Source organism: Anolis sagrei, chromosome 3, assembly GCF_037176765.1.
Source record: "Anolis sagrei isolate rAnoSag1 chromosome 3, rAnoSag1.mat, whole genome shotgun sequence".
In the NCBI taxonomy this organism is placed as follows: domain Eukaryota; kingdom Metazoa; phylum Chordata; class Lepidosauria; order Squamata; family Dactyloidae; genus Anolis; species Anolis sagrei.
The window spans coordinates 244,635,178-244,659,133 of record NC_090023.1 but is presented as its reverse complement, the minus strand read 5'-3'; the positions used below and the strand labels follow the sequence as shown (position 1 = coordinate 244,659,133).

General features: G+C 39.2%; 1 protein-coding gene across 1 annotated transcript in view; it reads right to left on the bottom strand.

The window, feature by feature from the left end:
• Positions 1-1,098: 1,098 nt before the first annotated feature.
• LEKR1 (leucine, glutamate and lysine rich 1) overlaps positions 1,099-23,956 on the bottom strand; it is an 81,422-nt gene continuing 58,564 nt past the window's right edge. The window contains exons 10-13 of the mRNA XM_060767645.2: positions 15,430-15,523; positions 11,615-11,770; positions 9,117-9,416; positions 1,099-1,723 (exon numbers count right to left, since the gene is read on the bottom strand). Of these exons, the coding sequence (XP_060623628.2) occupies positions 1,313-1,723; positions 9,117-9,416; positions 11,615-11,770; positions 15,430-15,523 (961 nt within the window). The 3' untranslated portion in view covers positions 1,099-1,312. The remainder of the gene's footprint in view (positions 1,724-9,116; positions 9,417-11,614; positions 11,771-15,429; positions 15,524-23,956) is intronic.

Here is a 23,956-nt window from a genome sequence, read left to right as displayed (position 1 = left end):
TTATGATTTTACAAATTAAACACCAAAATACCATATTTTACATCAAATTGACAGAAAAAGCAGTTCAATACATGTTAACGTTATGTAATAACTACTGTATTTATGAATTTAGCACCAAAACATCGCAATGTATTGTAACAGCTGTGGATCTGGGTGGGAAGCAGACGGCGTTGGACAATACAGAACACTGTATGAGTGAAGGTTGAATAAACGAGACTCTACTGCTTTGCAGGTGAGAATTAATCTTATGTAAAGGATTTTCTTTTTACAATTAAAACCAGTGCTACCAAAGCTTGGGAAAATTACTTTGCTGGGCTGCAACTTCCAGATTCCTCCTTGACACTTAGGGCTGCTGGTCATAGATCAGTGCTGGCAGTAGATACATTTGGCCCCTGAAAGATATCCTGTCTCTCAACTAACAGCTTAGGAGAATGAAGGGAGCAGTGAATGTGTTGCCAACCTCCAAATATTGTGGGACTGCAATTCCCATCATCCTTTGAGGTTGCGCCAAATCTGAATACAATAGTCCCAGTTGCACTGAGTTTTTTTTTTTAAAAAAAAACACAAAACATTGCATTTCTATAAGGAATGCAATCAAAAGGATGTTGTTTGTGGAATTCCTGTAGAAGATTTATTTGGCCTACAACAAAGTTCCCAGCTAGGTTGGGATGTTTTCTGTTATGTGTACAGTAGAGTTTTGGTTATCCAACATAAATGGGCCGGCAGAACGTTGGATAACTGAAAATGTTGGATAATAGGGAAGGATCAAGGAAAAGCTTATTGAACCCTCCCCTTCCTATGTCCTCCAGGCCCCGGCTCCCTATCCTGCTCATCCCAGCAGCAAATGCCAACCTCCCTCGCTCGCTCGCCCTCCCTCCCTTTGCCTTTGCTACCGGGACGAGGGCACGGAGGAGGCAGGAAAGATGGGGGGTGGGGTTAGGGGTATCAGATAATATGGAATGTTGGATGAGTGGAGATTGGATAAGGGAGACTCTACTGTATTTTGTATGGAGGGCTACTGGATCACAGAAAAGTGCATCTGTAGTGAGAAGTGATCCAACTGGGAAGCCCAAACACAATTTTGCTACTTCAATGAGAACTGGACCAAAACCACATTTATTGAGCAAAATAACCTGGTTCATGATTAAATTCTAAAACTTACATATCTGATTCTTCAACCCAACATATTAAAACAACGAAAAGTATCAAATATCAGATCAGGAAATATTCTCCCCATACCGAGATGGATGATTGGCTTCTGCCAATGGTTTTTGGTGGCAGTTCTTGGTCAGAGGGACTAGTCCTTAACTCATCAGAGTTCACTCAGCTGTCTTTTTATCACTGCTGTGATCCTCTTCCTCCTGGATTCATCTAGAGATGAAGAGGTTCTTCCGCCTGGGGGTTGTAGTGCAGGCAGAGCCGGAAAACCCATGTGGTTGCTCTTGTATCTAGTACTGTAGACTGGTGCATTAGTGGCTCTCGAAATCCCACAAAGTCCCAAAGATCCTGCTCCTTTCCCACAGCTGGGGTTTTTCTGCCCATGATTGCTGACCAATAGGGTGGAGGAGGTTAGACCGCCCTGACTGAGAGAACACTGTGACAACGGGAAGTTTCCACCAAGTTTCTTTAACTCCACAACTTGTTCTCTGGCTTGAGCCAAAGCCTCAGTAAGCTCATAACGTTCCTCACACTCCCTGCGCACTGTGTCCTGGAGAAGAGCATTCTGCGAGAATAAAAAGGGGAGGGGGGAAGAACACATATTTCATAAGACACTGTCAAGACAAACAAAAAGGTACAACTGTTGGGTGCTTTAACTTCTCGAAATGGCTAGTACTGAGGGAACAGAGTGCACAGGCAACATGCTGAAATGCTTGAAGCGGTCCCACAGATAAGGAATGTGTCCTTACTCATGTATCGGCTGCTGTGTTCTCTTCCTGGGTGTGGTGAAAACCCATTCGCAGCCAGGCCACATAGTGGTTCCTGAGAGATGCCCTGAGGTGGGCGTCAAAACTATTATTTTCTCCAGAAAGGGAATCCAACACAACAATGTGAACTGCTTTTGAATTTCATCTCAGCTACAAAAGCTGACTTCTATACCAGACTCAGCTTAAATGTTATGCTCTGAATCTACTCCAAAAACAGTGGCAAAAAAAAAAAAATCGCCATTGAGTTTCTGAGCAGCCAACCCCAAAGTTCTTGGACTTCAGTTCCCATAATCTCAAGGCACATGTTCAGGAGTAGTGAACATCAAAGACCAATATATCTGGAGAAGGCTGGCTAGGGGAAGATTGCACACAACCAACAAATAAAGCCTCTTTAATGTCTCCACTAAGATGCTTGCTTTCTTGTCAAGCAATTTCCTGAATAGAACTGATGTGAGGGACAATGCTTTATAATGATAGAGCAAAACTTTCACGGAATACTAGATATTCAGGCTGCATTTCAGTTAATAAAGGAAGTCCAAACCCATTTTTATGAATCATAGCACACAACCCAGCAGAAATATGATCTAGTACAAGCTCTAAAGAAATAAATGACGGTTGTCTGCCTTTCGAACAGGTGCACAGCAGTTCTGAGTGATTCGCCGACAATAGAAGCCTTTACCAGGTGGCAGTGATTGATCTCCACCCAAAAATAAATCAATGTCCAAAAATGTCATTAACATTATTTGCCTCAAGCCCTTGGAACAGGACACATTGGAAATTAAATAAACTAAAAATAGACAATTAAATGACCCACTCTTTGTTGCAGCAATAATGTTCGGCTTTGAAAAGCAGATCAAGATTTTGGGGCAGATATTCAGAAGCCCATGCAGCACCAAGAGCAGGAGGACACATCCAAAGAGAGCTGCCTCCCATAGGGGATTGTTAAATCCAGAGCTTTTATCATCCTAAGTGCAGCTAGTCTAAAAGACGCTATTAAAACAGTCTAAACCCGAGAAGATGCGGGAGAAGAGCAAGAAACAGCACCATAAGTACTACCAGATCCTAACCAAGGCAAGGGTACAGAGAAGAATCCTAAACAATGCACAGTCTCCTTCTAAGAACTAATCTGATTACTGCTGAATAAAGTAGTGTTATAAAGCAATGGTCTTCCTCCAGGGGCAAACCAAGAATGGGCAACTTGGAAGTCCCTGAACAGACTCTGAAGCAGAGTTGGCACATCAAAAAACAACCTGGCAAAATGGCACTATCTAGAACAGTGGTTCTAAATCTGTGCGCCATGGACCACCAGTGAGCTGTAAGGATGAAAACCTGGTTCACGGGCCTCCTTCCTCTTCATTTATTTTATTTTACTTATTTTTATTTCCATTCCTTTCACGCCATCTTCCACTCCTTCCCTGTTGCGGACCAACTAGAGCTGATGTGGTCTATCCAGTGCAATTTTCTGAATCAGCACTCCAAACCAAATCTAAAGTTGACCAAAAACTTATTAGTAACTCTTTAGGTACTAATGTTGGAGAGTGGTCCCTAGTCAAAGTGGTCCCTAGTCAAGTGGCCCCTGATAAAAAAAAAAGTTGAGAACCACTGACCTAGAAGAATCCTCCATCCACCTTGTGCGACTGTGGAGCAGAACAAACAACTCAGCATATCTATGCCTGTCCACAATGCCTGGCCTCGTGCACAGAGGAAGAACTGTTTAAAGCTACAGACAATGCAATTGCTGTTGCCTATTTTTGGTCTAAATCTGTTTAGCAGCTTGTGATCCCTTTATTTTATCAGTTTTAAACTTATCTATTTGTGCAATGCTTTTAACACAAAATAAATAATTGCTTAATCAGAACAGAGGTCGCATAAGGTAAGAACTAAAATAACCACTATTTCAGCAATTTTATACAACAGATCAAGGGGGGAAATGGTAATAGAAAAAGAGATTTTCTCTTTTATATTGACTTGTTGTGTTATTATTTGCCTACTTATTTTGCACATATTGTCCATTGTATTTATGTGTGTTGTAAGCCGTCCTGAGTCCTTCTGGGGAGATGGGGTGGGATATAAATAAAAATGATGATGATGATGATGATTGGATGGAAATACTAAATAACATTAACAACCAAGAGTTGTATAACTTACTATATAAAACAAAGTATTATCAATAATGTGTGGAATGAGCTAGAAAATGGGTCAGCTTCTTGCTTCCTCCTCCCCAAATAGGAATCTTCAAATCATGTTCATTTGGAAGTCCCAGCATCATCAACTATCATGGCTCATTCATTTTAAAAGTTTATTTGCATGACTCATTCAGCAAGATTACAGAGCACAACCTTAGAGACAAACACACTGCAGTGGGCAACCAAAGAGGTATGTCTGTATCCTTCTTTGGCCCCCTTCCCTTCTCTGCAGCCATCCCTTGTGTCAAAAATGTGGTCCAAAAAGATTACCAGCCCTCAGGACCACAAGGGAGTGTAGGAGGAAACAGAAATGCAGTTTTGCTGGAAGCAGTGTGCGATTCAGAGGAAATGGACAATAGATATTGATTATAAATTTCAGCTTTAAAAGCCACTTTGGTCACTGCACTTGAATGCTGTAGACCAAAAGGCCTGAAACAGCTGATGTGGCAAAAGGCCTTGTTTTGTAATTGAATTAGAACAATAATACCACCATCCTAATGGCAGATAAAAGGGAAATATTAATTTTCAGAGATAAAGCTCCAAACATTTCATTATATTCATGCACAAAATAGAACATCCACTTGCCAGCTTTTCTTTGGAGGTTCTTGCCTGGAACTACTCAACAAGGGCAACTGCAACCCCAACTTCCTTTTTGAGAGATGTACCTCTACCTGAGTTCTACCAAGCAGCAACCTGGTCAACTCCTTCCAGTTTTATTTTGTCTAATTTGTCATGATGTTCCCATTACCACTTGAAGTACTTTGGCCACATCATGAGGAGACAGCAAAGCCTAGAGAAGACAATTATGCTGGGGAAAGTGGAAGGTAAAAGGAAGAGGGGCCGACCAAGGGCAAGATGGATGGATGGCATCCTCGAAGTGACTGGACTGACCTTGAAGGAGCTGGGGGTGGTGACGGCCGATAGGGAGCTCTGGCGTGGGCTGGTCCATGAGGTCACGAAGAGTCGGAGACGACTGAATGAATGAACAACAAATGGATGTTTAATATGTTCTTTGATTTATGGTTACTTTAGTTGTTTTGGTTTCTGTCTGCACTTTATGGCATTGAATGTTTGCCGCTATTTGTTGTAAACTTCCCTAAGTCCCCATGCGGAGATAGGGCGAGATAGAAATAAAGTTTATTATTATTATTATTATTATTATTATTATTATTATTATTCAATACTTCAACTAGGATATGAGATCCTGGTTGGATGCTGCATTTGGCAGTTTAAGTTCTTTTTCACTGGACTGTGCTTGTATTTGGCTCTGCATCAACGAAGTCTTTATACTTATGCTGATCCTTTTTAAAATGAAAATGTGCAGCAGTGCACTAGATGAACCAACTTGGACACAGGATATTATTTGATAACACAAAAATGCTGGACCAGTCTAACAACTAACATGTCAGACTACACAGAGAAGCCATTAAAATCCACAAGCATGTGGACAATTTCAACAAAAAGAAGACATGAAAATGAACAAAATCTGGTTACCAGTATTTAAAAAAAACCTCTAAAATTAGGACAGTAAAGAAAGAACACTCAAAAACAGGGAATTCCAGACAAGAATCAATCAGAGCCAGCTAATCACCTCCCAACAAAGGATTCTCTCAGGCAGGATTCAGCCAATCCTTGAAGCTGCAAGGCCATTCGATGCTAATCAAGATAGCCAGTTGAAACATTCACACTTGCCTCAAGCAGACAACAGTTCTTTCCCCCACTCTGGACATTCCAGAGATATATAAACCCCACTTGCCTAGTTTCCAATAGACCTCACAACCTCTGAGGATGCCTGCCATAAATGTGAGCAAACATTAGGAGAGAATGCTTCTGGAACATAGCCATGCAGCCCAGAAAACTCACAGCAATCCAAAATAAAACACCATGTCAAATTTAGTTTGACCATTTGGTTGGCTTGGATGCCATAACCTTCTCAAAACATGGGATGACTATGAAACACTTCTGGACCCTCCTGCCTAAGGACACTCACATTGTCTTCTCTTTGGCAGCTTTCATGAAGAGCTTCAAAAACAACGCTTTGCTGTTGTTGTTACTGTTTTTACTATTGTTGCGTGCCTTCAAGTCTTTTCTGACTTATGGTGACCCTATCATGGGGTCACCGTATCATGGAGTTTTCCCTTCCTTTCCTCTGAGGTTGAGTGGCTGTGACTTAATTGGCATGTATTTGACATTCTCCAACAGGTGAGCATTTTTAATCTTCTAACAATCTTAACAATTGTAATTAATTTTAATATTATCTTATTAACAATTAGGACATTTTAAAAACTGAAGACGAAGATTACAGTACAGCATATGTACTGTAGATAAATAATCTTGGCAAGGTGGCCATTTATGCTCTTCCTACCAATGAAGACTACAAACTGTTTGATCATTGCTGGCATCTGTCATGAGATTCTCATCTACAGGCTTGGTGAGAGGGTTTTATTCATTTTTGAGTATTTTTCTTTATTTGTATGGCCTATGAACTATTATTCCTACCACGTTTTGCAGGATTCAAGGTCTCCACCCTAGGCTGACTGAACTTGGCTAATGCATTTCACAAGGCACTCTGATCATGTCTGGGTCACTTTGTCTGTGGCTAGGAATCTCCCTGGAGCCTTCTTAAGGAAATGTGTTCTTTATTGCAGAAAACGGGAAAAGTAAACACACAGCATCTGCTAAGGTTCATTTGAAGGATGGGACTGTCTTGGTCAATCTGTAGAACTTATTAGTACTACTACTACCACCACAACAAAGGATGGCATGATGTTGTGGCCACATTAACCATTTGGGGATGCCTCCATGTTTTGCACTGTTTTTCCTTGCTTCTAGCTATTCTACACATTTTAAAAATGTCCCAGGAGAAAATGGATCTCCCTTTTCTTAGATTTTTTGCTCTCAAATGAATACTTTGAATCAATTATTTACAAATTTGCAATGTTTTGTAGCATAGTTTATTATAACTTGATATGCACAAGGACAACAATGGATAGAAGACAGATGTAGTATATCCTACTTATAGATCTACGGTAGGTTTACTCTTTTGCTTATAGCTTCCAACTACTTAACAGCAACACCAGCAAAATGATTTCTTTTTCTTCCCTAACTTATATTGGTAAAATGAAAAAAGCTTAATATAGCCAGGAACTGATTTTGATGTGGTAGGTCTGTCATCTTCATTCAGTTTTGATACAAACTTCTACGGTCATAATTGTTTTATTTTATATGTTTTGCAACTGGATAAAGTATGTAATAGATCTCAGGATTCTAGTTAAAATAAAAAAGTAGATCCTACAAACCTAAAGTCAGCCCACCTTTGCTCTGGGGTGAGTCCATATATAGGTTTGTTGCCCAGTGGCTGCAACACCAGATGACAACATGAACATCTGAAGCCCAACAATAATAGCTACAGAATTATGTGCAATGTCTTTTGGAATGGCCCTGGATTACGACTGTGGATAGCGTAATTTTAATAGTGATTGTAATGTTTTATATGTTTTAATGTGCATTTAATTTTAATTTAAAATCTTTAACGTAATGTATTTTAACTGTTTGTTGTTTAAAGGCATTGAATATTTATTTATTTATATCCTGCCCTTCTCAACCCTGAAGGGGACTCAAGGTGGCTTACACTAGAGGCAAAATTCAATGCCTTAAACAATTAAATAACATTTAGTTAAAAATCTAAACCCGGTTAAAAGCAATTAAAACATAAACAATAAAACTTGCAGCTATAAAATCACATTATCCACAATCAAGGTCAGGCCATTCCAATGATCGTTACACACAAATCCAAGTCATCTATTGCATTGTATTAGTTGCCAAAGGCTTGGTCACAAACCCATGTTTTCACCTTTTTTTCTGAAAGTCAGGAGGGAAGGGGCTGATCTAATATTACTGGGGAGGGAGTTCCATAGCTGAGGAGCCACCATTGAAAAGGCCCTGTCTCTCGTCCCCACCAACCTGGCCTACAAAGGAGTCAGGACCGAGAGCAGGGCCTCTCCAGATGATCTCAATCTCCGAGATGGTTCATAGGGGGAGATACATTCGGACAGATAAGCTGGGCCAAATAGTTGCCATATGTAAAGCTGCCCTGAGTCCCCTTTAGGGCAGAGAAAGGCAGGATACAAATAGAATAAACAAACAAACAAACAAACAAACAAGTGGCACACAAAGATGCATATGTTACATGTATTCTGTATGCCCTGACATGGTACAAAATTTTGACTCTCCAGATATAATATATTCAGGCAGTTAGCTGTGAATACTTGTAGCAAAATAGGGACATTTTTATATGATACTGAATACATGGAGAAAAGCATTCTTACACACACTGTTACAATGTTTACCTTCCACATATTCATTTGATTATCTTCATAGTAGACATGTGAATAACAGAAAAAAAAATCCCTTTCTACACTCAGGAATAGTACAGGGATTTCAAATAATGCAGAAAGAGTCCAAAATATAGCAATAAAAATCGCATCTGTCAAACGAAGGACACTGGGAGTGGGGAATCACATCTTGTTCATAACAGAACATAATAACATAATAGGCACTTCAGGTGTAACAATCTTAGCTCAAAAAGCATGATTTGTTTCACTGGGAATGGATATTCTGTTCACATACTTCTCTTGTGCTTTCCCTTCCACTTTAATTCAGCCATTCTTAATTTCTCATCACTTCTGACACTCCCTACACACAGCAGTCCCCACAACTTCTAACACTTCCAGCAGTATACATAGTTTCACTTTGATTTCAAAACCCTTCTTTGTAGGATTCACTCAAACCACAATTTTTCAGTTTAGAAATAGTGGGAAGCTGTGGTTTAAGAACCAAATAATATTGGATTAAGGTTCATGAGAAAGGGAAAGGTGTGTGATATATCCTGTTGCTTGCCCAATGACTAGATAGTTTATTTTTCCTCAACCAGTGCTCAGTACAAAAAGAGCTTCAGAAATAAAATTCAAGAAATCAGATCTAAACCTTTAGCTCAAATTCATACCTCCTCTTGCACTTGATTCATATTCTGAATTACTTGTGTTTGCTCCTGAGTCAGTTTTTCCAGCTCCTGGGTCTTCTTTTTGATTTCTTCTTTCATATCTACTGTCACTGATTGGTGTGTGCTTTGTTCTTCTTGCAGCTGGTGTTCAAGTTCCATAATTTGTTTTTTAAGGCTTTGCATTTCTTTTTCTCCTTCCTGGTTTTTCTCTGTAAGCATGGCCTGGGATTCATGGAGCTTCTTTTCAAGTGCATCCATTTCCATCTTTAGGTTATAGGTCGCACTGGATATCAGAAGAGGTATCTGAAAAGCAAATATGTCATTTATTTGTTTGTAGATCTTTGGTTAAACAGATTTAAAGTAGGCCTAAGATAGATTTTCCAAGTAGGAGGAAAATGTAACATCATCCTATCAATAAAAATTATGACAACACTATGTTGTTCATAAGCTTCTCTTTAAAAATGCATTGCAAAAACATGATATATGAAGAGATCAAATTAAACAAAATTATGGAAGAAATAAATGGCTTGAACATGGCATATTCATTTTTATATTTCCTCTATTCATAGAAGCTTACTGGGGTGGTTTAAAAAATGAATGAAAATGATTCATTAAAATATTAAATAACAACAGCAGAGATGACAAACAGATGGAATGCTTTGTCAGGGAAAAAATAAAATAGTGTCTAAGTGTCACTATTTTAGTATTTTAGTTTTGCATAGCAGCTTATTGTGCAGAAATCAACTGGCAAAACTTTCTATGGCATATAGCAACTTTCCCCTATCATGATTTTGTCTAGTTAAGGTGGACCATTTCAGTCATCGCTTCCATGCCCTTATTAACATTAGAACGGTGTCAGATGGGGGAAGGTGAACATAGAGCCTAAATACGTTTGCCGCCTAATTGTTGTTTCTGTGTAACTTTGAGTCATTTTCAACTTATGATGACACTATTACAGAGTTTTCTAGACTTGAACCTGTGTGATTCACCCAAAGTTGCATAATGGCTTTCCATGGCTGAGCAGAGGATTGAATCCTGGTCTAGAGTCATAGATCAATGTCAAACCTTTACACCACACTGCCTCTCATTGATGCATATCAAATTGTTGTGTGCCTTGAAGTTTTTTTTTTACAAACAACCTAAAATCTACCTATTGTGTCATTTTCTTAGCAAAGTTTATTCAGAGGGGGTCTGTCTACTTTCTTCTGAGATAGAGAATGTGTGGCTTGCCCAATAACTGTTGACTTGTAGCTCTTGGTGCCTCTAACGTCCATGAATTTACTCAATTCCCTTCAATCATCCAAATCGCTTGTGCTGGTAGGACTGTGGACCGAAAGGTTGGCGGTTCGAATTCGGGGAGTGGGGTGAGCTCCCATCTGTTCTGTTAGCTCCAGCTTCCCATGTAGGGACATGAGAGAAGACTCCCATAGGATGGTAAAACATCCGGGCATCCCCTGGGCAACATCCTTGCAGACGGCCAATTCTTTTACACCAGAAGCGACTTGCAGTTTCTCAAGTAGCTCCTGACACCCACAAAAATCCAAATCTCTACTATATATTGTGGCAAAAATTCCACGAGTTAACTATTTATTACCTGAAGACATTCACTTCTACCAACTAGTTTCAGTGGTCACTTCTGAGTTCTAATGCTATGAAAGAAGGGAAAATCTATCAATCATAGCTATTCCTTGCCCTTCTTCTAAACTTCAAACATAGCAACCTTTCTTCATGGGGGTGTTGTTTTTGTGATCGTTTCATCTACCCTTTCTGGCAACATTCATTTGAGTGGGTGCATGAATAGTGGGACACCTATTAAAAATCTGAGCTCTGTTTATATATAGCACATGGAACTCTTTTTAGGGTCAGAAATTATTCATGGGACTATACAGAGATAACTAAAAAGAATGGCATCTGAAGATATGAGAATGATCTGAAAAACAACATGATGAGTTATCCCAGGACGGAATCACTTCAGACTCTGAATGGTTAACCTGAATTGTTTATGAAAAACTAATGTCAAAAGTTACACTGACCCATGTTCTATGGTGGGAGTATATGTGCTTTAACAACAGGGCTGTTGCCTCTGAATCATGGATTTCTCTGTCATGCAGAATAATGGTTTATAAATGACCCAGGTCACTACTAACAGCATGCTCATGAAAATTTCTAAAATTCCTCCATTTTCTAGAGAGAACAACAACTCAGAAATAGCACCAAGTCCTGATTGCATAAACACATGTATTTTTTCAACATGTTGTGATTAACACATCTTTTCACTGACTGCCCCTATCAATCAGACCATATCAACAAGAATGGCTGGTCCTGAGATTGTTTCTTAGTGTCTGTTCTAAATTATCAAATTCTGAAAGAAGTTGGGGAAACCATTTTCTAGCATGCCCATTGTACTGTATTATATAATCTTTATGATGAAATTAAGTGAAAGTCTGTTTCCTGTTCATTTTTTTTTAAAAAAATCTCAATTTATCTTCATGTGATAAAACCTTTGTATGCAGCAGTTCATTCTGATCTTTCTGATATTTTGCAACTATTTCTTGATGTTTTTGTTTCTCAATCTCAAGCTCCATTTTGGCGTCTTCTTTTAGTCTCAGAATCTCCTCTTTGTGATGGAGTTGTTCTTTTGCTCTTTCAGCTTCAATCTACAAAGCAAAATATTTGAATGTGTGTAAGTATTTGCATCCCTTGATTTATACCAATGTTCACAGAATACAAAATACACTGTATTAATCCTGAAAAAAAGTTAATTGTTAATAGGGCTCAGGTCAGTTAAGATATGCAGTCTTTGAACCATATACATGTGCACGCACACAACTAATAAGGAATACACAAAGCATACACAAACTTTATATATATCATATAAATTACATGCCAATTCAAAACATATATGTATTATGGAGTGAATAGATACATGCTCTTCAATGCAAGAATGGAGTTGGCCATTTCTTTCACTATAATTTTGTATCATCCTTTGTCAAGCCTATCCAAGATGGTTACCATTCCTACATTTTGTGGAAAAGAGAAATGTAAACCTTAATTTAGCCTATTTTTGAACATGAGACGTATATTCTTCCTGTTGAAAAGGGATGTTATCCTTGAAATGACTGGCTTGACCTTGAAGGAGCTGGGGGCGGCCACGGCTGACAGGGAGCTTTCGCGTGGGCTGGTCCATGAGGTCACAAAGAGTCGGAACGAAAAACAACAAAAATAATTTCTTCATCTCTCATAAACCTGGGCTAAATGGTGAGAGATTAGTTGAAGATAACTTCTCAAAGACAGCTACTCATGTTAGTTATATATTACTTCCAGTAATATAACTGGATGTTTCTTGTTTAGCTTGTGGGCCTGTGAGCCCTTGGTTGGCCACCATGGGAACTGAATACTGATATTTGCCAGATTCACTGTGACTCTTCTTTCTGTGCAGCCTCAACCAGACTGTGGACATCACTGCAGAGAAATTGTTCAGGATGAAGGCAGAGCAGAGAGTGAGGACCAAGCTTCTAGATCAGAATTTCAGTCTGTGAAAATGTTTGTGCAACATCCATTTGTATAAATATTTCTTCCAGGGGAATGGTGTTTTCTTCTTACCTGGACATCATATTCATGTAGATAAAAGTGTACAGCACTACTACTGAAGTGTGGAACAAGTGTCTCTTACATCTGGAACATACAGGTCAGGAGTGGGCTTTAAGTGTTTTCAAAATAGGGTCAACAAAGAATTAATATTAAAAAAAAATGTTGTCAGTTCATTGGAACTAACAACAGAATCATTTTTTCTCATGTATCTAATATCTGAAAATCAGGGTAACTAATAAGCACAATAATGAGCATGCTGAAAGATGTTTCTCAATTATCTTGCTCAAGTTGCATAGCAACAATTGATTTGTTTTCTTTCTAGAACATTTTATAACCCAGCACATTAAATGCCAAAATACCACTTTCAGCAACTTAATTTTCAAACTGATTTCCCCCCATTTAACATGGATCAAAAGTTTTCTTCTTTTTAAAAAGGGAACACATTATGCCTATGTAATGGCACAGTGACCCAAGAAAAAGGCAGGAGCATCTCTCTGGTCTGATGAGAGTATTTTCAGAACACTTGACATTCAGCACATTTTAATAGCTGTTAGCAAATATGTAACTGCTGTCTCTTATTTCTATTAGTTCATTGCCCATTTAAAATGCTAGGATGCATTTAAAAGATTCTGATTATGCAAACAGACTGACCTCATGCTAAAATTATGTCCTATATGTGAGAGAACAAGATGTTTCAAACGACTTGAGATGCGTGTGTGTTTATCAAAATCATACTCAGTTTGTATATTCTGTACATAATGCACAAAAAGATATGAACATCTGAAGGCCAGGTGTTTAAAACATTAGGTTTAGTTATTGAGCATTTTGACATTTGGGAGAATGGGAACAGGGAGAGAAGGTGGGGATATTCTTATTTTCTATAGATCCTATACACTGAAGTTTTATGCAGTAGAATCAAATGCATGTGTGCTCAGAATGTGCCTTCAGATAATCCTCCTGCAATCTGAAGATATCTTTTCTGCCAGAGCTGGGAAGGTGATGGGATGAGAGGGAAGCTGCAATGTTTGCATGAACTTTCCTGTGGACTGAATGAGACACAGCCAGAAAATTGGGTCCTTTCTAGTCAAGCATAACAATGGAGAGGTTGGGCTTTCTTAATGAGCAAAATATCATCGGTATGGGAGGGGAACACAAAAACCGAAAACACACACACAACCTGACCCACAAATAAAAATCATAGAATCATAGAATCAAAGAGTTGGAAGAGACCTCATGGGCCATCCAAATGTGCAATGGTTACCAAAAACTGCTTGAGTTACATGAATTGCAAACTTACATGGAGGTTCAACAGAAACAAAATCATGACAGCTTGGGACCTGCCTATCTTCATGACTGCATCTTTCCTTACGAGCTCACCCAATCTCTAAGATCTTCTGGGGAGGCTCTCCTATCACTTCTATCCCCGTCTCAGTGTGGTTGGTGGGGACAAGAGAAAGGGCCTTCTCGGTTGTGACACCCCAGCTCTGGAACTCCCTCCCCAGGGAGATTAGGCTAGCACCCTCCCTATCCACGTTTTGCAAAGAACTAAAGATGTGGATGTTCCGTTGCGCATTTGATTAGATAATTCCCTGGACAACTTGCCTTAGCTATGACCTAAATCTTGTCCTTGCACCTTACTACTATTCTACTCAAAGTCTTAATTATCCAGTTATCCTTTTGCTGCTTTATCATCTACATACTTTACTCATTAGACCTATCTTTAAATTACTGTGCACCAGACCGTCCTCCTACAATGAGACTGGTTGTTGTTTCTGAGGTTTGTTTTATTGTTGTTATAATGTTGATTATGTTGTTTTAGATTGCTTATTGCATTTTGTACATGTTATGTTTTAACTGTCGATTGGCCCCATGTAAGCCGCCCCAAGTCCCTTCGGGAAGATGGAGGCAGAGTATAAAAATAAAATTGTTGTTGTTGTTGTTGTTGTTGTTGTTATTCAGCTCTATTTGAATTAATCTAGTCTATGAGAAGGCAGAAAATGAGCTCAAATCTGGGGTTCTGGACCAAATCAGGCAACATTATCACAGGCTTAATGTATACTTTCTCTCAGATCCACTAAAGACGGGAATTCAAAACACAGAAGTGGACACTTAGTCAGAGGCATTTAATCAGGAGGCTTGCCAGTAAAATTAAGGAAGACCAGACTTGATGGAAGAAAGCAAGTCATACTGATTTTAGGGGCTCTTGAGCAGTTTTAGTCTTTGACCAAAAAGATTCAAAGAGTAGGGTTGTTCTGGAAAACTTAATCCAGGGAAAGAACATTTAAAAAAAAAAAGGCGAGTCTAGATGGGAAACTTTCAAGTGCATTTGATTCTAACTTTTTACTAGCTCATAAAACTTTGAAGGGAATACAAGGATGGGGAAAGAATATTTTTAATTATGCCATTTTACCTGAGATGTTGGTGTTTTGTTACTGCTAATAAAGAATGATTGCCTTTCCCCCCTCTTGTTATTTTAATCAGTTTCTTACACTTTTATTATTTTTAAACAAGAGGATTCTATGGAGTCATGTGTCAGAATAACATTTTAAAACTAATTAATAAACAAACAATATCCCTTGTGGACTCATTCTAACTTTGGATAAAGAATGTTAAGCGCACGAGTACAAAAGTTATTAGGAAATTGAAACCAGATGCATTTACTAACAAGTGACTTAACGTACAGAAAACACATAAACATGGGGATGACTTGAAATCCCAGTCATACCTTTTCCTGCCAGCTCTTTTCACTCAGCACCTTCTGCTTCAATGTTTTCTCCAGCTGCTCTGTTCTGGTCTGATGGGAAATCAACACAGATGCCCTAAACACAACAAAATCCAAGAGTATGATATTCAAAATAGAGAGGGCATAGGAAAAAACCTCAATGTTTTTCTTCTACTTTACCATTTATCCACAACACATGCCTATCCTCACGGATTGAGGGAAGGAATCCAGTACATATTAGAATCCAGCACACACCATCAGTTAAAAACATGTAACACATAAACAAATCAAAACATCAATTTAGATATATGACTTTTTCAATACACAGGCAAGATTTACAATGCATGTCACAGGAAATTAAATGGTTTTTTAAAACATATAGCTGTGTGCCTTATTAACAAAATCCTCAAACAAAATTGGGCAATATGCTTATTTGTGATAATGCTGGGGTCCCACAAAAGTAAACCAGAAGCAATTAACAATACTTAACACAAAATATGAGTGTGTGTGTGGGAGGGTAGTCTTCCATGAGTTCATGGCACTTTAAAGTTTATATATCAATATAAGGCTTATATATTAATATATTATAATAATACATTACTAATGTGCTGCGATAACTATATAATATATTGTATGCACATATAATATTGATAATAATATTATAATGTAATACAATATAATACTAATAATAATACTTGAATAATAATAATAATAATAAAAAACCTGGAAGTCCCTGAACAGACTCAGAAGTGGAGTGAGCAGATCAAAAGACAACATGGCAAAATGGCATTACCTAAAAGAATCCCACGCCTTGTGTGACTGTGGAGCAGAACAGACAACTCCGCATCTGTAGGCTTGTCCACTATGCCCTGCCTCATGTACAGTGGAAGAATTGTTGGAAGTTACAGCAATGCTATTGCTGTTGTCCGTTTTTGGTCAAAAGATATTTAGCTGCCTGCGCTCCTTCTATTTCTTATCAGTTTTATACTAATTTATGCAATGCTTTTGATATGAAATAAATAAATGAAAATAATTATATATTTCATATTACATGTAATATTAGTAATAACATTACAGTATAGTGATATAGCACCATATGGGAATGTATGGTACTAATATTGTGCTATGCTAATAATATAATATATTGTATTTACATATAAATTGTAAGCTGCTCTGAGTCCCCTTCAGGGTGGGAAGGACGGCATATATATGTCATAAATAAATCAAGAATAGCTTGAGCACTGACATAGTAAAGGTAAAGGTTGATTCTGATATTAAGTCTAGTCGTGTCCAACTCGGGGGGGGGGGGGGGGGTGTCATTTCCATTCCTAAGCCGAAGAGCCAGCACTGTCCATAGACACCTCCAAGGTGATGTGGCCAACATGACTGAATAGAGCAGTTACCTTCCCGCAGAAGCAGTACTTATTAATCTACTCACACTTGTGTGTTTTTGAACTGTTAGGTTGGCAGAAGCTGGGCCTAACAGCAGGAGTTCACCCCGCTCCCGGATTCGAGCCACCAACCTTTTGGTCATCAAGTTCAGCAGCTCAGTGGTTTAACTTGCTGCATCACCAGGAGGCGTGTACTGATATATATGACCCATAATAGTGAACAACAACTATCAACCAGTAAATGTAGATGTGGACATGTGAATGCATGGATATGTGCAGAGATTCAGTTTCTATCTCTTATGTTTTGTTGCCAGAGTCAATATTATAGTGGTGACAACCATATGCAGTGCGGTCCTCAGTACTCTCCTCTACTAGGAATGTACTAGGATGGTTATAATAACTTTTAAGATAATGTAAAGTACTTGATACTGTTAAAAACGAAATATGGGAATGTTCGAACAAAGGATTCTCCCCATGCTGAGGAGGAATTATAGGAGAAAAATGGGGTCTTCAAGTTTTCATCCCCATACTGTTTTAAATTCATGTCTGGGGAAAAAATCAACCCAGCTAATGTGGAAATGCAATGAGAGTAATCTCATTTACATTTTCTTGTGGAAGGTGCTGAAATTCTACCTCAAAGTCAAAAACAGCCTAAAAAGAAAGAGAAAAACATCAGAGCACTGATTGCCCATTTTCTGAGAAATTCTAGACCATCTCTAAATTCAGGTTAGTCACTTTTGGGGGGGGGGGGGGAGTGGATGCTGAGCCAGACATTGGTCTGGTGCGGAACAACACTTCTGTTCTAATGTAATTTAGGTGTCAAGATGCAGACTGATTAATGGTATGTCAAGGTCAATTCTGTTTGGCAGTCTCCTAATATAACCATAAGGTTTCAGCAATGGCTCAACCAGCAAAGTGTACTAGAGTGTTCCTTCTCTGTGTTATGGAGACTTATGTCTACAGGCCCTCTTCCTGTCCAGTCATTCTGGTCCCATTAATAACCTGTGGTATATCCAGCATTACAGATCAAAACTGCAGTAGATCCAACAATACTTATTTCCATAAGCCTACATCAGTCATGTGGACTGGAAAGGGATATACAATCATTAAAAGTCTGATTTCATGATTATGATGTCTAGAAATTATAATCTACTTTACAGCATAACCTAAAATTCTATCCGCTTTAGCAAGCAGCATCAGTACGTGGATACCTTATGTACATATTAGTTGCTGGAGTCTGAGATCTATGCTCCAATAAAGTCCAATGTACACTATGCACTGATTGAGACATGTGATTCAGTCCTGATTTCAACATCTTCCTAGTTTTTTTTTTTAACATTCAAAATCTTTTTTTTTTTTGGCTTTCCAGGAATTATTTACTATGTTTTCCCACAAAAACCTAACCAGGTTCTCTGATATTTAAAGAAGCTTTTCCTTCATTCCTCTCATCTTCACAGGGCATCTGGTGAAGATGCAGGAGAGGGCCTTTTAAGTGGTTCGTTCTAGGCCAGGCATGGGCAAACTTTTTAACTTGGGGGCTGCATGGTGGGATGGAGTGGAGGGAGTTCTCCTCAAGTCCCCTCTCTGCCATTTCCTCCCATTCCTGTTTTCTTTCAGAGGCAGAAAGTGAAGGAAAGACAGGAAATGTTTAGATCCCAAAAGGGTTGGCCATGGTCAGGATGAGATTGTGGACGGGAGAGAAAAAGTGTGTCCATTAGACCCAGTATTGCTGACTCCTGATATATAATCCTAGAATCCTAAAGCTGGAAGAGACATCCAAGGGCCGTACAGTCCAACCCCTGGCCACGCAAGAAGGCACAATCAAAGCACTCTTGAAAGACAGTCTCTGTGGAAAAGCCTCCAGAGAAAGAGACTCCACCACACTCCCAGGCAGCCTATGCCACTCTCCAGGAAGTTCTTCCTAATCTTTTCAGTTGAATCTCTTTCCCTGCAATTGGAAACCACTGCTCCCTTGTGCCCTGGTATCTAGAGCAGCAGAAAGTCAGTTTTTCACTCAAGAGGACATCCTTTTAAATCTTGAAAATAGTTCTCATGTTTCCTCTCTTACCTTCTCTTCTCCCAGATAAACATCCCCCAGAAGGAAAGAGAAAGGAAAAAGAGAAGGAAGAAAGAAAGGGAGGAAGAGAAGGATGGAAGGAAGGAAGGGTGGAAGGCAATAGAGGGAAAGGAGGGAAAAGAGAAGGAAGGAAAGACAAAAGTGAAGGAAGGAGGAGAGGGAGAAGGAGGAAGGAAAGGGAAGGAAGGTCAAAAGGGTGGAAGGGAAGGAAGGAGGAAGGGAGGGAAGGAAGAAAGAGAGAGAGAAGGAAGGAAGGATAGGATGGTGAGAGAGAGGCAGGCCTGAGAAAAGAGCCCAAGGGGCACATCCAGCCTTTGGGCCTGGATTTACCCATACCTGTCCTAGGCTCTCTAACTCTTTTTTTGGGAGGCTAGAATGTCCCACTCTTTCACATCTTTCTGGCAGTAAGCAAATAATTCAACACACTTTTGGGAAATGTGTTTAAAGACAGGATTTTCAAAATGATGGTGTACTGCTTCCATCTTATACTTTATTGATTACTGGTATAGTGAGCCCTTTGATAATGCAGAAAATATTATCTAAAAGAAACATGTGTTCCACAATCTCTGGTTGTCCTGATACATGACATAATCTTGAGGAAAAAGGACTGGTTTCCTATTGTCAAGGGGATCAAACAACACTGCATTTTATCACCCAATACATTTAAATTAGCTTCAGAATGGATTACAAGGAAAGTGGGATTAGATTCAGGGGAAGGAGGCAATTTACTTGGAGGAAGGGCCATCAACATTGTTATGCAGATGACCTCATATAACTTGCAAAAAATAGCAAAGACCTAGAATGAATACTGAGTGAAATTAAGAAAGATAATACAAAAGCAATAACACAGTTGAAATAATGGCCACAAATGATGTATATACTTCTAAATGGGCCATGAAGACATCAAAATAGTTAAAGACTTCCAATACTTTGGCTCAGTCTAATTAAAATGAAGAATGCATTTAAGAAATTGGAAGCCTAAGACTTGGAAGGGCAGCCTGCCAGCGGAAGAACAACAACAGAGAGGGAGCAGGTGTAATCCCTACAATTCAGATTATGGATATGAGTCAGGGGAAGGCTCAACCACCTCTTCCCATGCTACAACTTGATTATGATCCTCCTCCCTTCCGAAAGTTGGAAATATACTCAAATTTCCTGACATTTCATCTTGGCCTAAATCCTACCCTTTCTAACGAAACCCACATTGTGAATTTCCTTGAAACGAACAATTAATAGTACTGCTAGTCCTGTGCTCAATAAATATGATTTTTCCCACTCGTTTGCCATCAAATAATCCTAGCAAACTAAAAGAGTGAATGAGTTAAGGAACTGGATGCACTCAAAGTCCATTAAGGGATATACAAAGTTGCCATTTTTTTGTCAATTGATGTAAAATGAATCCTGCTTTAATAAATGCCATAGTAATTTGTAGTACTTCCATGCTACACAATAAAAGTGAATGTGGTCCATTTCAAATATTAACAGGTTTTTTCTTAACAAGGTATTGAAAAATATATGGAAAAATTCCTGTGGAAGGGCATTCTTCCAGTGAATACTGATCTCATAGATTAAGAAAGTCTTAATCCTATTGATAGTCCTAACTTGATGCAACAGTTGTTGTTTACTCGTTCAGTCACTTCCGACTCTTTGTGACCTCATGCACCATCCCACGCCAGAGCTCTGTGGCCACCCCCAGCTCCTTCAAGGTCAAGCCAGTCACTTCAAGGATACCATCCGTCCATCTTGCCCTTAATCAGTTCCTCCTCCTTTTTCCTTCCATTTTCCCCAACATCATTGTCTTCTCCAAGCTTTCCTGTCTTCCCATTATGTGGCCAAAGTACTCCATCTTTGCCTCTAATATCCTTCCCTCCAGTGAGCAGTCGGGCTTTATTACCTGGAGTATGGACTAGTTTGATCTTCTTGCGATCCAAGCCACTCTCAGAACTTTCCTCCCACACCACAGTTCAAAAGCATCTATCTTTCTTTGCTCAGCCTTCCTTATGGTCCAGCTCTCACATCCATAGGTTACTAAGATGAATACCTCTGCTTTAACTATGTGGATCTTCATTGCCAATGTGATGTCTCTACTCTTCACTATTTTATTGAGATTGGTTATTGCTCTTCTCCCAAGAAGCATATGTCTTCTGATTTCCTGGCCGCAGTCTTCGTCTGCAGTAATCTTTACACCTAGAAATAGAAAGTCTGTCACTGGCTCCACATTTCTCCCTCTATTTGCCAGTTATCAATCTGTCTGGCTACCATCATCTTAGTTTTTTTATGTTTAATTGCAACCAAGCTTTTGCACTTTCTTCTTTCACCTTGGTTAGAAGGCTACTCTGCTCCTCCTCACTTTCATCCATCCAAGTGGTATCATCTGCATATCTAAGGTTGTTAATGTTTCTTCCAGCAATTTTAACTCCATCCTAGGATTCGTCAAGCCCCACACATCATATGATGTGTTGTGCATACAAGTTCAATAGATAGGGTGAGAGTATAAGCCCTGCCAAACTCCTTTCCCAATCTTGAACCAGTCTGTTGTTCCATGGCCTGTTATTACTGTTGCTACTTGGTTGTTATACAGATTCTTCAGGAGACAGACAAGGTGATTTGGTATCCTCACACAACCAAGAACTTGCCTCCATTTATTATGATCCACACAGTCAAAGACTTTAGAATAGATACAACAATATTTATATTAAACCCAATGATTCAGTGAGTCTACTCTCACTGCACTTAACAAAGGAATTAATGCATAAGAATTCTATTGTTTTCTAAATATACAGATCTGTAGCCTTTATTCAAGAAAACATGACAGCTGAAGAGATAAATTTTCTACTGAATTTCACAGGAAAGAAAAGAATGATATAAAATATCTCTACACAAAAGATAGCTTGTTCAATTCCCACATGCATAACAACTTCCAAGTTGTCAAGTCAGAGACAGCTCTGCGTGTATTATTGTGTTTATGTAACTATCCCAATATTGCAGCTTTGAAGGTTCTGACTTAAAAACACATAGTTTTTTAAAACCTCAAGTTAGAATTCTACAACAACCCTGCACAAATTAGATGAGTCTGAATTATTTCAGTGATTATTGTCTGTCTGTTTAAAGAACATTGAAAACTCTTGCCATACAAATGTATTACACTGGATTCAGTTTTGATGTTTGACTCTGGACAAATTTTGCTAAGAAAACCTCTTGACAGGTTCATCTTAGGGCTGCAATAAGTCAGAAATCACTTGAAGGCACTCAACAATACCAGCAATTTGAAAACGTCACTTACCACAAACGGCCAGCAAATTTCTCTCATAAGGCAGCATGTTGAGAAAAAAAATATGCAGGATACAATGTTACAAGCTGCACTATTTTTCTCAATAACAAGAGGTGAAGCTGATTGTGATAGATGCCCAGTTCTCAGAACAGAAACAGAAATATGATTATGGTAGCCCTGAACTCAGCTGAAATTTCTTGCTAACTCTGAATTTACATGAGCAACACAGGGACCCATCTTTTGAGGTATCAACTCTGCTCAGGGAGACAATATAGAGGGCTGTAAATGACATTGCTCCTGAGAAGCAACTAAGGTAACACTCATGTCTTTACTGGAAGTGATGTCAAGAGAAAGGGGGCAAATATATATATATATGAGTCCTTCCTCCATACAGAATGCTTTGAAGTCATAGAAGTATCATGTATTGGCTTCACTCACTGCAATGAGCTATTGTAAAGGCTACCATGATGGATGTGAATCACTTTAAACATTTTACGTGCTACATTAAAGCTTCAGTCAAGGCTGGGGTGAAAATTGCTGGAAGAAACATTAACAACCTTAGATATGCAGATGATACCACTTTGATGGTCTAAAGTGAGAGGGAGCCGAAGAGCCTTCTAATCAAGGTGAAAGAAGAAAGTGCAAAAGCTGGGTTGCAGCTAAACATAACAAAAAACCAAGATAATGGCAACAAGAATGATTGACAACTGGGAAAAAGAGGGAGAAAACGTGGAGGCAGTGACAGACTTTGTATTTCTAGGTGCAAATATTACTGCAGATGCAGCCAGGAAATCAGGAGATGTTTACTTCTTGGGAGGAGATGTCCAATCTCAATGTCCAATCTCAATAAAATAGTGAAGAGTAGAGACATCACACTGGCAACGAAGATCAACATAGTTAAAGCAATGGTATTCCCTATAGTCACCTACAGATGTGAGACCGGGACCATAGGGAAGGCTGAGCAACTGTGGTGCTGGAGGAAAGTTCTGAGAGTGCCTTGGACTGCGAGAAGATCCAACCAGTCCATGCTTCAGGAAATAAAGTCCGACTGCTCATTGGAGGAAAGGATAGTAGGGGCAAAGATGAAGTACTTTGGCCACATCATGAAAAGAAATGAAAGCTTAGAGAAGACAATGATGCTGGGGAAAATGGAAGGAAAAAGGAAGAGGGGCCGACCAAGGGCAAGATGGATGGATGGCATCCTTGAAGTGACTGGATTGGCCTTGAAGGAGCTGAGGGTGGTGACGGCCGACAGGGAGCTCTGGTGTGGGCTGTTCCATGAGATCATGAAGAGTCGGAAACGAATGAACGAATGAACAACAACAAAATGTTCCAGTCCAGAGGAAGTTGATCATAATTAGATTTCACCATAAACCAACATGTTACTTGTAACTATCTTCCACCACTGATGTTAATTGAATGAATAAGTTTGCTATATATTCCTCTGGTTGTTTTGGACTTCAACTCCCAGAAATCCCAGCCAGCTTACCAACTGTTAGGAATTTTGGGAGTTGAAGTCCAAAACACCTGGAGGGTCAAAGTTTGCCCATGCCTGGTATATACTCATGTATAGGCTAACCTCATGTATAAGTCAAGGATAAGTTTTGGAGTCAAAATTATAGATTTTGCTACAGCCTGTGGATAAATTGAGGATCATTCTGAAAGGGGAAAACACAAAGCCAACTCAAGGACTAGCTTCCCCGGCCGTCGCCACCATACAAAAAATCCAGAAGTGGTACCATGGCAAACAGAGTTTAGAGGTTCAGCATTTCTTATAGGTTCTCCCATGGT